Raw genomic sequence first — 15,178 nt, 5'->3', positions numbered from 1 at the left:
TCTTTGCTGCTACATAGCCCAAACACCCAAAATCGAGGAGAACCAATCCAAAATGATGCCCCAAAACGTTTTGCAAAAACCATGTGGTGCCCAAAACGTGCCCGAATCGTGCCGCTGACCCCGAAAATCCTGTATAATTTGTATACAACACACTGCAGTATACACCTTCTTCTCCTAAGAGGGTATCTCAATCGGGGAGATAGAAAAATAGGGTCGTGAGGAGGGAGGCAGACTACTAGATCAAGTGTCAAGGAAGCTAGCTCTGATACCAATTGTTGAAACCCTAACCCCAATTCCAATAGGTCTCACAAATCTGAAGCAATACGTGCTCCTCTCCATCTACGTGGAATTAATTAGAATGACATACACCAAAAATGTAAGCATGACATACACACACGCAACATATGTACAACAACACACAAGGTCTTAATGAAGGGAAAATAATCTCATCACTCATATGTGCAGAGATTCCATGGTGGGACAATGTCATTGGGGAAACCATAAACAGAACCTCCTATGGGCAACCTCACTACAATAAAATCACAAGCTGTGTTTATATTGACACCTTTAACATTAAAGGTCATGTCTCCCACGTTGGCCTTCAGAAACATATCAAAGACATGTTCTAGCTCCGGTGGACACGGCTGGTTCAAAAGGTCATGTCTCCCATGTTGGCCTTCAGAAACGTATCAAAGACATGTTCTAGCTCCGGTGGACATGGCTGGTTCAAAAGTGCACGGCCTATCTTCAAAGGATCTCCAACACATGCTATCATCTTTTTAGAATGATGTCCTACCACACCATGTTGAGTAGAGTTATACATCAATTGTTATTACAAGATATAAAAGACACATCTTTACAATCATTTCACATGTGGTAACAATTGATTCTATGACGGTAGAGGAACTAGCACTTTGATGTTCACTGGGAGTACCGAGGACTACTGTTGTGGTACGATGAGACACTCCTACAAAGTGTACATTTTGTAAGTGCATGCACCACACAAATACTTTACATTATCATTGCCAATGAGTAAAATAATACCTGACAAATTCATTTGGATTGGATTCAGTTCACCCAAGCTAGGTGGATGCAATGGTTCATTTGAGGCTTCACCTCTTGCTAAGATTATATGAATCCATAACTTAATCTATGTTAGTATGCAAAAATGTAACAATAATACTAATGAACCACAAGTAAAAGAGTGCCCTGCTTGTGTTGCTGCATGATCAGCTTCTTCAACTTTTGGGGTTGCCTCAATCTTGCATGTGCTGTCATCAGAATCGCTTTCGTCATATTCTGATGGGGAGAGGTATCAGAATCGTCCTCTTCCTGTAGTGACTTTCCTTTTCCCTTTCCCTTCATTACATCCTTTTTTGGAACTTTTTTCCCTTCATCACATCATCCTCTTCATCTTCATCATCCCCTTCATCTTTAATAAGACCTTTACCTTTGCCTTGAGCATGTGATTTGTCACGTAGACTTCTAGGCTTCATAATAGAATTCACCATTTGAAAAGATATAAGAAATAATATTTAAAATAAAGTGAAATATCTAATTGTATAGTTCATACCATGGTTGATTGCTTTGCTTTACAAGCCCGAGTATACATCTCTTTCTTGCTCTTGGGAAATTTGCCACTTGGAAAGTCAAGGAACAATGGGTATCTCTTGTATATCTCTGCATCCCAAAGGTCTTGAAGTTGTTGCTCTGTATACATAGTGCTTTCATGTTTTGGATTGTGCCATTCTTTTAAGATTGCAGGCACACACATTTGCAATAGATCTCTCCGCATGGCACTTACAAATCCATCTACACATTATTACATCCATTCAGTTTATAAATATAAGAGTACAACCAAGTAGTAAGTACGCTTTATGGAATCCTACCCGCCTGAACATAGCACGCTTGGTAGCCTTGACAGTAGGGTTCGAAGCTACCATATCTTATTTCTGTAGGGATCCCACCATTTCCATGAACAACTTCCCAAAATACATTCTTAAGGTCGGCGAGGTAATCCAGGAATGTATCTGGAAAAATTACCTTGTACTTTTTTGATATTTCTGCAAGGACGTTTACACCCTGCACTCTAATCTCATGCCATATGACCTCTTTGAAGCCAATCCCTGAATAAACTTACATTTGCTGCATTGCCATTGAAATTGTTATTCAAATAAAATAGAGTACCTTGTAAATATCAAGAAGATAGAAAAAGTAATTATTACATACTTTTAGGGATTTTTGAATCCTGTAGCGTCTACAAATCGCCATCAATCAAAATATCCAAAATCTATGCTTTGTGGTCATTTGGCAACGAGCTAGCTACCAAGCTGTATAGCCTATCCTCTGCCAAACAATCCGGTTTCTTGTCCCAATTAACTTGCACTAGTCATCTACAACACAACACCATAATTAAACCACAACATTAAAACCATAAAATGTTGTTGCCTACAAAATAGATAGAGGAAATAGTGTAGGATTTCTTACTCAAAGAAACCTTCCCCTAGTGCAGGGTTTACAATCACTGCCATCGACCTTGTAGCATGTCTCCACTTTCTTTCATCTTTATAAAATGCCATTCTCCATTTCTCTTCAACCTCTTGTGTAGGCAAACTATCTACTAGGGGGTCAATATCTCGGGTGGCTGTGAGATACTCATCCTATTATTCACGAATGATGTGAGCGAGAAGGCAACCCAAATCACTTAATCCAATTGTATCCAAGCAAGACCGCCTCCCTCTCTACCATGTATGTTTCTGATAGGGAATTGTCAAACATATGCCTAATGATTTCGTCAAGTGAGTTTGAGCAATCTACTCCAATTGATGAAAGTACTTTCCTGGATCTCACAAAAGGAGCTCCATCGAGGTCTCTAGAGGTGGTCGATCTCACAACTGATGGACCTTCGCGACAATGAACTTGGATGCGGTGCCAAAAGGGTGATGAGTTGAACAGCATTGTCAACCTCATAAATGAACTCCTACTCTCATGATGGTATTTTGAAGAAAATGTTGATGGCATGTTCGTGTATATAGAAAGTCCATGAAGTTCTCGAAATATATAATGGCAACATTTCTTTTGAGCTCCCATGCATAGGTGATTCTTCTCTTTCTCCCATGCATGGAATGGAACAAATGTATGACGGCCAAACCAGTGAGACTACTGTGAAGTTCTAGGGCGTCGTGTGAGGAAGAGCTATTGTGGAGGGTTTTTTGAATCCTCCTTATGGTTGGATTTTGGAGAGGGTAAAGGAATCAAAAGGTGGTTTTTAAAGTGGTTTTGTGGTTTTGGAAGGAGGTTTTGAAAAAGTTGGTGAAGAGGTATTATCCAATGGTTAAAAATGCCCTTTCACTTCTCAATCAATTTTCACTTGTCCTTCAATTTCTTGACCAGTGTCCCAATTCTTTGGCCTTCCTGTGCAAGTATTCCTTCTTTATTTGAGGCTTTAGTATTTACCAAAAATCAAATCGTTGACTTTCTTTGCTCCAAATAATTGCGTAAACTTTGATTTTAATTTTTTCTTAAAAAATCATTCTCTTTGAGTAGTCCCCAAAGCTCTGATACCATTGTCACGACCTTTATGACACTTAGAGAAGAAATTTTAATTCTTAAGCACAAAAATTAGAGCATAATATAGACTTCCATAAATTAAAAGTATAAACCAAATAAAATTAACAAGAGAGCTAGAGAACAAGAAAGATATCACCGTCGATACCTATATTTATATGTATAACTCTAAAAAAACAAAGCACAAGTGTTTTTGAGTTTTTGAGCATAAAAAATATACAAAAATATAGTAAGCTACAAATATAAAGTCTTGGGCCTACCAAAAGTATAAAATACTAATTGGTATATACAAATGTTTGAGGCCTTAGCCTTACAAAAATATTAATGCCTAAATATGAAACCATAAAGATGTTCACATGTCTTCCAAAATATCTCATAGTGGTCCAACATATGTTCCACCCACGATTACCACATAATCTGTCATCAAAAATAATATTAGTCAACAGACACAACTGATTAAACACATTAATCTTGATGATAATATACCAGTGCACACAGCTGATTAAACACATTCATCCTAGTAAACGATATAAATAAAAGGCGCATCCAAAATAAAATACCCCAAAATAAAATAATGAGTATCACCATAGAGATTATGACTAACAGTGTAAGATGCAAGACACTGAAAATGAGCAAGCTTTTAACAAACAAACAATTATCTTTAATTAATATCTAGTAATTGCTTGGCTAGACCTTTCTACCCTACTCTTCTTTATAAGTCCCTTTAAAGTAGAGGTACTATTGTAATTGCTTGGCTAGACCTTTCTACCCTAGTCTTCTTTATAAGTCTCTTTAAAGTAGTGGCACTATTGTCTTTATCTTGTAATGGATTGGCGAGAAGTTTCTTTATGAGATTTTTCTACTCTATATCTTTCTTTATGAGTCCCTTTATGAGACTTTTGTACCCTATATCTTTCTTTATAAGTCCCTTTAAACCATAGTACAAGTAGAAGTATAGAAGCATGATTGTAATTGGTTTAGAGTTAGCTCGCACCTTGAAGTATCCACATAAATTGCAAGATAACAATATCATGAATAGGAATCTAGTTGAGACAACCTTGTCCCTATTGGTTTGAAGGTAGTTTGTCTCTCTTTTAAAGTGGGTTGGAAAAAGCTTTCTTACCCTTCTACCATACTAAAGCTTTCTTTAAAAGTTGGTTGGGTAATGATTTCTTTACCCTTCTACCAGACTAAAGACCCTTCTATCGTACTAAAGGGATCTAGTTAAATTTGAGTTTTCCCCTACTACCAAAGGGATCATGAGAAGGGTGTATCCTTTAAGAGGGGTGGCTTTGGAAAAAAATATTCTTTAGTAGACATTCCCTTAAAAGGATGGTTGTTTGGAAAAAATTATCCTATCTCTACCAATTTCTAGGCATTGAAAAATTGGCAATTGATTGTGAGTAATTCAAAATCTATTGTGCTCTTTTCACAACCATGAAAAAGCTGAAAAATTTATCTGCATGACCGTTCGACATTTATATCACTGGCGAGTTTGGTAGTTGGCATCGACATATCTTCGCCATAGATTCTACAACTAGACTAGACTGACTAGTCCACATCTACCCACTCCTCTTAGCATGTTCACATTACAGACCGCTTGTACATACTCTATTATGTGTGTTAGTCACTTTATTTTCTTTGTAGACCTCTTTTGTTGTGTGAAGAAGAAGAAGATTTTTCTTTTCAGTTGTGTCTACCTAGACTCTAGTTGAATTTGAAGCTTACCCTACCAAATAGAAGGGGGGGGGGGGTGGGATTGGTTAGATACTTTTTCCACACCCAAGTTATCTGGGACAACACGTAACATTCCATGCTCATTAAATGCTTGCAAGAAGGGTTGTTCGGTCTCATCTCTATATTATATAAAGAAAGAGTTTCACAAAGATACCATGTGGTAAAAATTTGGAGATTCGAGAAGAGGAGGAGGAGGTTGGGGTAGAATTTGAATTTGGAGCTTTGAGGAGACGTGCCAAACACGGGTAATCCCACTACTAGTTTGAATGGCCAAGTTTTGTGAATGAAATCATAAATGCACTACATATGGCATGATCACAAACTCCCATGGCCAGGTTCTTTGACACATCTAAAGTTCAATTATCCTTATCAGTAACTTACTCATCAAGAAAATTATGTGCTCTTAAAATTTGAAGGCTACCCTATCATTGGGGATCCAGGGGCACATGGGGTGTGTGGATGTAGGGGGACATGTTGGTTAGATACTCTTTCCACAACCAAGTTAACTACTACACAAAACATTTCAATGCCCATTAAATGCAAGGGTTGTGTTGGTTAGATACTCTTTCCACAACCAAGTTAACTACTACACAAAACATTTCAATGCCCATTAAATGCAAGGGTTGTTTGTTTTCAGAGTTTGAATGGCCAAGTTTTCAGAGTTTGAATGGCCAAGTTTGAATGCCCATTAAATGCAAGGGTTGTTTATTTTCAGAGTTTGAATGGCCAAGTTTTGTGCATGAAACAAAAAATACACTTGTTTTCACATAGTTATAAAAACTCCCATGACAAAATTTTTTGACACACACAATATAATTGCGGGTACCTAACTCATCAAGAAAATTGTGTACTCTTGAAATTTGAAAGCTATACCCTACCTAGGATGGGGATAGTAACTCTTAAAATTTAAAGGCTACACCACCCTACCAAGGACGAGGGTTAGTAACTCATCATGTTGAGGGTATATTCTATGATTTTAATAAAAACCAACCTATAATTATTGGTTAATGTATCATATAGAAATGTGAACCTCTTTAGAGTCTTGGTGATGAAAATGTGGGGCATAACTTGGGACCATAGATGAGTGAGAGTGATATATTATGAAGCATTTATGTGGTTTCTAGTCCTACACGTGATAGTGTGTATGGTCTCTCTACCGCTTTTGTAATTAGTAAATTAAAGAAGTGGTATTGTGTACATGGTCTCTAATGTTTTCGTAATTAATTCATTATAAAGGGGATAAATTGACCTTAAATAATTGTTGTGTTAATTTGTAAGCATGTATAAAATAAACTATTTTTTAATTATGTCCAATATTGGAAAGATATTTGTGAGGGTGTATAAAATAAACTAAACTTTTATCAATTATGTTTATTATTGCAGATATGGCACTGTCCAAGGGGTAGTGGGGTGGACCTTTCTCATCAGTACTAGAGGCAAGCATCTCTCTCTCTCTCTCTCTCTCTCTCTCTCTCACGCACACACACACGCACACATGCACACATACACACACATGTGCATGTGCATGTGCACGCACATGCACACGCGCGCGTGCGCACACACACACACACACACACACACACACACACACACACGTGTGCAACATAGTGGCTAGAAGGATATGACATCTTCTTGTTTTACTTGGATGAAGGGGGAGGCACTAGGGAAGGGTTAGGTCTTGGCTATGTGGCAAGGCAAGGTTTTAGCCTTAGCATATTTAATGCAAATTAAAGTGTTTTCTAAATATACCTAATCATAAGGTAATATGCAACACCTGCTTGACTAATTTCCCATTGCTTCCACTCCTTTAACCTCCCCCTAGCTCCCACCCCTTCCTTGACATAACAGCCTTTCAATCTCCCTCCTCTCACTCACGATCACAACTACCATCTCCCTTGCTTCCTCTTCATACCCTCAAGACCCTCCCTTTTCTACCCTCACCCTCATCTATTATTGAGGACCCCATGAGAAAATTTCACTTCAATGGTGGCTAAGAACTAGTGTCATTGCTAGAAATTATCGATCACCCACGGCAAGCCCACGTCACTGCGGCCCATCAAAGTGCCACTTTCCTTGTTGTGTGACGACACTTATTTTTAAAACCTACTTGCTTTGCTCCTTTGTTCCAACATATGTACCAAAATGTGCAAGTGTGTGTGTACACAAACAAGCACACGCATGCACACACGCTCCTTAATGAGGTTGGGTCTTGGGCCTTGGCCTTGTAGAAATATAAGCTTAGCATAATTAATGTAAATTAAAAGTGATTTTTGAATACGTCCAATTAAATGTATGCCCATTGAGCTATTACATTATTACACAAAGCTTCTTCCGTCTTTCGAATTATCTATTAGGGGTCGTGTGCGAAAAAAGGGTCCCCTAAATGGTGAAAAAACTAGATATCTAAATATTGGAGGTATTGATAATAATGTGAAGGTATTTATAACTAATACCTATCCAAAATCTTAGAATTTCATCAAACCATCAAATCCAAAATTTGCAAGTAACTTTCAAATTTCCCGAGTGTGCAAAATGCACTCTGCTGGGTTTTTTTTATATATTGCGAGGGATATATTTTTAATTTTTTTAGTGTGGGAATTGAGAGACCGCAAACGGCATGTGGGAGGAGGGGGCGAGTATTGAACCCAGGTTGTGTGGCGGTGTGTAGGGCAAGAGCCCTTACAACTCGGCTTATCTCATTTAGGGAGCAAGGACCTTGGGCATGGTGGCAACAATGGCAAAATTTTTTTTTGGGACCAATATATATACATATTCATATACCAAAAAGCTTTTACATTTTTATCCCTGACTTAACATCCTTCAAACCCCATTTAACAAGTTACAAATCCATCTCTTATCTCATCTCTTATCTCTCATCAAGTATAAGATCTCATAGCAACAATGGTAATTTTTGATAATTGTGTCCCGACTGAGTTAGTGTAGTGGTCAAGCTTGTGACTTGTAACCTCTAGGTTATGAGTTCAAGTCCCACTAGGCTCTCTCATGTTATAAAGGGACACCTATGCTCGCTTGATGTGTTTGGTTGCTCGGGCTCTTGCCCCTTGAACACTCGAGTGACTCCTCCTCCTTGGGTGGTGGATCACCCGAGATAGGAGGATCCATATGAGACCCCTCCGCTGTTCCAACGCTCGACTCATCGCGGTGGTCATGGTGGATGCCTAATTCGTGGCTCTTGCCCGATGGTACGTGGCCTTGGCCCGACCATGATAATTGGCTAATTGTTGGAAGGGGAAATCGGCTCCACCCACTTGAGTGGGCCCCGAGTGTGTATGAATTTTTTTTTTGATAATTGTGGTTCATGGTAGTGCTCACATAACTCGGGTCGTAGTGTAATTTTCCCGCCTGAAATTCAAAAACCCCAGTTGGAATCTTAGATTGCCCTTAATTTTAACATTTTAGTTATAAATCCAGGACATTTGTATAATTTTTTAGTGATTTTTAAGTCTAAATCTCGGTTAAGCCTAAGCATTGCCTCTAATTTAAAAAACGTTTTTTTTTTCGAGGAGTGGTTCAATAGGTAAATGGAACTTGGCTTTTTGATAATGGGCTTTGAGAGGGGGTAAAGTGTTCGGAGTCAACAGACTATTTATAGCCACCAAAACTGGCTGACGCGCCTCTTTTCCCGCATTGACTTTGAACACCACCTCGCAATTTTCAATAAATATTTCTTTCGCCAACCCTCAGCTCACAGAGTCTGGACTCTGAGCTACACACACACACACACACACACACACAATTTGCTGCTTAAAAGCGATCGTCTCCAAAATCCAGCTCTTAACACACACTCTTCTGCTCTTAATTAAGGCCCTTCTTGCCCTCAATTGCATAATTATCTCTGCTCCTTTCACTAATTAAGCCCCCTGCTACCCTTGATCGAAACAATGATGCACAGCACCAAGATTAGCTTGGGCTGCTTCCTCCAACCCAAGTTCAGCCCTGCAAGTCCCGCCTTCCCACCACTTCGCAAAGACAGAACCAAGCTCTTCAGCCCCATCAGAGCTGTGCAGGTGAGCAAACCCACCATCAGAGAAGGCACACCATCTAGCAGTAGTCCTGCTAAAAACGGCCTCCCAGCAGCAACGAGGGAGTCGAAGCCGGGGACTCAGCGAAAGCTCATCGCTACAGTGACCATCAGAAGAAAGCATGCTTCCAATCTCCTGGCGTCCCTCTTAGAGAGAGGCCTGGAGGCCTTCTTAGACAAAGGTCTGGAGGATTTTGATGCCAGGTTGGACTCTGCAGGCCTCAAGGTCATCTTGCAACTCATCAGCACAAAGATCGACCCAAGTGCGTATTATCTAAGCTCAATCTCAGGCTGGATAGAGAACACTCCTCCTTGCCGGGCAGGCATTGTTCTGTATCCAGCCTGAACATCCTTAATCCCCATCTAACTTCTTCTCTATTCCCTAAGCTAACACATGCATGGCACTGGCTAATCTCACACAATCATTTCCACGTACATGTACACAGAGACCAAGATCGGCAAATTAAGCCAAGAGTCCACCTTGAAGGATTGGGAGAAGAAGGCGCGGTATGTCGCAGACAAGGTAGAATACACTGCTGAGTTCATGGTTTCGGAAGACTTCGGGTTTCCGGGTGCCATTACAATCCTCAACGAGCATCCACATGAATTCTATCTTGAGACGATTGCATTGCAAGGATGGCATGGCGGGAAAGTGTACTTTCCCTGCTACTCTTGGGTTCATTCTAAGGTGGACAATCCTGAGAAGAGAGTCTTCTTCAGCAACGAGGTTTACCTTCCACAGGAGACTCCTGAGGGCTTGAGAGATCTCAGAGAAAAAGAGATGTTGTCTATGAGAGGAGATGGGCGAGGGCACCGCAAAAAGCACGAGCGCATCTATGACTATGCGATATATAATGATTTAGGACAACCTGATAAGAATAAGGCTCTTGCCAGGCCTTCTGTTGGTTCCACCGAGGAGCTTCCTTACCCTCGTCGTTTACGCACAGGCCGTCCTCCTGCCAAAACAGGTATAACCTCTAACATGACCCATAAGACAAGTGCATGTCTAGACCTTGTACATCATAAACTTAGGTTAATAAGTTAGCCTGCTAGCAGATGGTTAGTTGAGATATGGGTGATTGGTTTTAGTGAAAACAAATCACCAATATCTCCACTAACCAGATGTAATGGGATTTTGAACTTGTTTGAGTTTTCATACATGCAATCTGATAAGTTGATTTGCTTGATATGTTACAGACCGCACCTCAGAGAGTGTGCTGCCCAGGGGGTCTTACTACTACGTGCCCCGAGATGAAGCCTTTGAGGATCTCAAACAAGAAACCTATGTGGCAGGAAGCATCAAGCTTTTTGTGCATGAATTGCTTCCAGCGATCGAGAAAACAGTCACCAAAGTGTCTGAATTTAATTGTTTTAGTGAAATAGACCGCCTGTACAAAGACAGTATGCTGCTCAAAGAGCAGCAGCCTGACCTATTAATGAAAATGGTGAGCATTTTGTCCAACTTCAATCTTTACAAACAAGGGCTTCCCAGGTTCTTGCAGAAGCTCGAAGACTCCATGAGTCTGCGATTCGCGCCACCTCAACTCTTTTCAAGTAAGGAAAATGTGGAAATGTTTGTCTATGCTTGTTGCAAAATCATGCAGTACCCAATGAATTACCTTATGCTAAAAACTGTAGTTAATGGTATGCATCATTTTTAATGCAGAGGATAGGTTCTCCTGGTTGCGTGATGATGAATTTGGTCGCCAGGCATTGGCCGGGGTCAACCCTTTGCAGATTGAACTCATGAAGGTGTGAATTTTGCTATGTTTTCTCTACATGGATGTTGCCTTGTAACCAATGCACTTTAAGGTCTAAAATTGAGAAACAAACTCTTTTTGCAGTCCTTCCCTCCTGTGAGCAACTTGGATCCAGAGATCTATGGCCCAAAGGAGTCAACAATCAAAGCCCAACACATCCAAAGACTACTAGGTGGTCTTTCTGTGCAAGAGGTACATATCATCATTCGTCTTATGAAAATTTTGGTTACAGCAGATGGGCACCTACAAATGGTTATCCCCATCCTTAGCATTGCCAATGGGGTGTGTGAGCAGGCTTTTGAAGGGCCTTTGCATCAATCTGATCAGGAACACAAATAGCCTTGCAACATAGAACCAGCTAACTGCTCTAGTTGGATCATTGACTTGCCAAAGCTTATATTGGTGTAACAGGCTATTGAACAGAAAAGGCTCTTCATCATTGATTATCATGACGCTTACATGCCTTTCATCAACAAAATCAATGCATTGAAGGACCGCAAGATGTATGCAAGCCGAACTGTCTTCTTCTTAACTGAACTTGGGACTCTCTCTCCAGTGGCCATAGAGTTGAGTTTGCCACCTTCGTTCCCTGGCTTCCAGGGTAGCCAAAGGGTTTTCACACCTGGGCAGGATGCAACCAGCCATTGGCTATGGCAGCTGGCAAAGGCCCATGCAGCTTCCAATGATGCAGGCTTCCATCAACTAATAAACCACTGGTAAGTTACATGATTACATTTAGGTTCATCCCTTCCGATCATCCCTTCCATGGGGCTGAACAAAAATGCCAATGTTTGCAGGCTCAGGGGTCATGCTGTAGCCGAGCCTTATGTCATTGCCACACATCGCCGGTTAAGCATCTTACACCCAATCTCAAAGCTTCTTCAACCACATCTCCGATACACATTGGAAATCAATGCATTGGCAAGGCAGCTCCTGATCAATGCAGATGGTGTAATCGAGACCTGCTTTACACCTGGTCCTTGCTGCATGGAGATAAGCTCTGCTGCTTACAAGTCCAACTGGCAGTTTGACATGGAAAATCTGCCAGCTGACTTGCTCAGAAGGTCAGCTCTATCTCTCTCTCCCTCCCTCTCTCTCTCTAGAGCATACACATACAAAGTGGGGCACCCTAGTAGTTCTGGGTGTGTGTGGGTTCAAGTTTCACACCCATTAGCTACAGTGAAGCAGATTGGTTAGCTTGAGTAGTTGTAGATGCGTATATGGGTGCAAGTTTTAGTCCCATTGTAGTTTGTTGGCTGTGCGCCATGCTACAAAAGAATCTCTATCTCTCTCTCTCACACACACTCACTCAGGTGCATACACGAAGCATCTATAAAAATTATAAGGACATGCTTTTCTCAAGCTATGCAGGGTTGGAATGTGCAGGGGCATGGCAGTGGAGGATCCAAACAACCCAGGTGACCTAAAGCTGGTGATAGAAGATTATCCGTATGCTGCCGATGGCCTGATGATCTGGAATGCCATACGAGATTGGGTGAAGGAGTATGTTTCTCTGTACTATGGTGACCCTGAAGCTCTAGCCAAAGACAAAGAGATCCATGAATGGTGGGAAGAGATAAGGCATCATGGCCATGGTGACAAGAGCCATGAGCCATGGTGGCCTGAGTTGAATACTGAGGAGGATTTAGCATCTATTTTGAGCAACATCATATGGGTGACATCTGCACATCATGCTGCTGTGAATTTTGGTCAATATGCATATTGTGGGTATGTGCCCAACCATCCATGCATGACAAGGCGCCTCATACCGGAGCAAGATGAAAGCAGTAGAGAGTACCAAGAGCTTCTTCAAAACCCTCAGGAGTTTTTCTTGTCTACAATCTCCAACAAGTACCAGGCTACTTATGTGATGTCTGTCATGGACTCTCTGTCCACCCATGCAGCTGATGAGGAGTACTTGGGGCAAAGGGTCCAGATAAACTGGACATCTGATGCAAGGGCCAAAGCTGCTGCTAGTGATTTTGCCAAAAGGGTCGAGGAGGCTGAGAAGGTCATTGATAGTAGAAATGCAGATGCTAAGCTGAAGAACAGGAATGGAGTGGGAATCCTGCCCTATGAGCTGTTGAGGCCAACATCTGGTCCAGGGGTCACTGGGCGGGGCGTCCCAAACAGCATCTCCATCTGAAATCAAGCACTGCCATGGAACCTATGGGATAAAAACTTGCACTTTACCCCAAGGAGGTGCCCTCAAGTAACCCATACACAAATGGACTTTTCCACATTTTTGGTGAATCTCGAGATGTTTTGGTCGCCTTCTGGGCTCCACTTGTAAGCACCCATGATGTTTGTTATGTATGAGGCCTACTGATTTGGGCACCTTGAGACCCACAATGCATGGGGGTGCCCAAAATGCCCAAAACTTTGAACAATTTGCCCAAAAGAAAACTAAAGGCAAGAATCCTCATGTGCCCCATTAACCATTACCAAAGCAGTGTAAAGGCCCTCCCTCACATGATAGCAAGTCAGGGCTATAAAGGTAAGATAAAGCTATCTAATAATTGAGTCCTAGCTCTGCAGTTCAAGAGAGAGGATGGGTTGGGATCATCACTTGTTGAGTCCTTATACAAGCACTGCCCAAATGCCAAGGTCATTATTGCAAGCTAAGCTTGTGAAAACCTTATTCCTTATCACATGAAGCCCAATTTTTCTGTTGTATCATATCAGTTTCTAGAAACATGATTTTTGCAGAGAGATGTTTTATTCATAAAAATTGAGGCCACTCTACTGTAGCATGCAAGGAGAAAGTTTCTTTGAGTAACTTACAAGAATTGAACCAATTCCATGAGGAATTCTCTCGAGTAAAGTTTTGAGGTCTTTTGTTGTGCAGCAGCCTCTACCTCTGCTTCTGGTGTGCCATGAAAACCAGCCTGTGAAAAAAAATAAACAACCTGAATTCAAGTCATTTTCATCAATTGACAAGAGTAGGAGGTATTACCTGAACATGAAGGAAGCAACCTTTTTGTGTATCTAACAGAGCTAGCTCCACTCTCACATAATTTAGATTATCGTTATCTAAAAAGAAAAAGAAGCCATAGCAGTGGTAATGAAACATTCTTATAGTATTCTCTAACCCTTATCTTCACTGTAGATAGAACACAAAAATTGCATAATGTGACTTGAAACAAGGCATCTAGCTCCTAATTTTACTCACTACAATCAAGTAATGGTTGAGGACTTCACCAATGTGCATCATGCTTGTCAACACATTTGGAATATGGTCCTGAATGAGGTAGCTATTAAGACAATGAAGATAACAACCTTAGTCTAGGAGTACCTTAAGTGAGATTAGATTGGAGTTGTTTGGTTCTTGTTTGTAGGTGTGGCACAATCCTAGTAGGGGAGATTGTGCCACACCTAGAGCCCTCCTACCTAGTAACCCCCCTTTGAGAGAGGTGTGTTCGAAAAACTTTTTTTAATAAACATACTAATTTCCTCTTTATTACTTTAAAAAAAAAAAAGAGACATTACTCACACCACCCCATCTTGTGGAGTGAGGGGAGGGGGGAGATTTGAAGTCACACCATCCTTGGCTAGAGTGTTCGCCACTACCGATTCCCCACCCTCTTTATTACTCATCAAAGTTCGAAATTTCATGAAAATAGCTACACTTTTTTTGAAAAGTTTACATTAGACGTTTTGAAAAGTTTACACTATTATTGAATTTTTTTCAACCAGCTTAGGAGAGAAGCTCTCAACTCACCATTTTGAATTTTCAACCTGGTAAAGGATAAGCTAAAGACTAGTAGCTACCCTTTCTTAGGAGAGAAGCTCTCAATTGACCAATTTGAATTTTCAACTAGGTAAAGGATAAGCTAAAGGCTAATAGCTACCCTTTCTTAAACACCACACCTACATCCTGGCGATTGGAGAAACCCTACATGTGGACCACTTAATGGTTGGATGTCCAAATGTGAATTAGTCACACAATGGAAAGTTGTGCACATAGAAGGTGCTAGAAAAGTGACGTCACCATAGTATATCATTAGATCAAGAGATCAAACTCTAAGATTGAGCCTATGAGAGTCTTTTTACATAGTGGTAGTTTTGAAGG

General features: G+C 40.8%; 2 protein-coding genes across 4 annotated transcripts; one reads left to right on the top strand and one right to left on the bottom strand.

Annotated features, from left to right (window-relative positions):
- Window positions 1-3,722: 3,722 nt before the first annotated feature.
- LOC147638996 (uncharacterized) lies at window positions 3,723-14,294 on the bottom strand. Of its 3 annotated transcripts, none has more exons than XM_086786369.1 (3): window positions 14,063-14,294; window positions 13,891-13,994; window positions 3,723-3,984 (listed from the first exon to the last, which is right to left on the bottom strand). In XM_086786369.1, exons 1-3 carry the CDS (start codon window positions 14,177-14,179, stop codon window positions 3,843-3,845), a joined length of 363 nt encoding a protein of 120 aa, XP_086642495.1. In that variant the 5' UTR covers window positions 14,180-14,294; the 3' UTR covers window positions 3,723-3,842. The 3 variants fall into 3 exon arrangements, with proteins under 3 accessions (XP_086642495.1, XP_086642510.1, XP_086642502.1); XM_086786384.1 differs by lacking the exon at window positions 3,723-3,984 and adding an exon at window positions 8,223-8,667; XM_086786376.1 differs by lacking the exon at window positions 3,723-3,984 and adding an exon at window positions 12,009-12,147 and having other exon boundaries at window positions 14,063-14,289.
- LOC147638997 (linoleate 13S-lipoxygenase 3-1, chloroplastic-like) lies at window positions 9,014-13,837 on the top strand. Its single transcript, XM_086786357.1, has 8 exons — window positions 9,014-9,609; window positions 9,793-10,314; window positions 10,544-10,900; window positions 11,013-11,098; window positions 11,191-11,298; window positions 11,518-11,822; window positions 11,904-12,170; window positions 12,493-13,837. The coding sequence occupies exons 1-8, from the start codon at window positions 9,207-9,209 to the stop codon at window positions 13,250-13,252; spliced, it is 2,808 nt and encodes a 935-aa protein (XP_086642483.1). The 5' UTR covers window positions 9,014-9,206; the 3' UTR covers window positions 13,253-13,837.
- Window positions 14,295-15,178: the final 884 nt, after the last annotated feature.

This window comes from Cibotium barometz, chromosome 4, assembly GCF_041138505.1.
Source record: "Cibotium barometz isolate CiBa-2024 chromosome 4, ASM4113850v1, whole genome shotgun sequence".
Taxonomy (NCBI): domain Eukaryota; kingdom Viridiplantae; phylum Streptophyta; class Polypodiopsida; order Cyatheales; family Cibotiaceae; genus Cibotium; species Cibotium barometz.
This window is presented reverse-complemented; position numbering and strand designations above follow the sequence as displayed.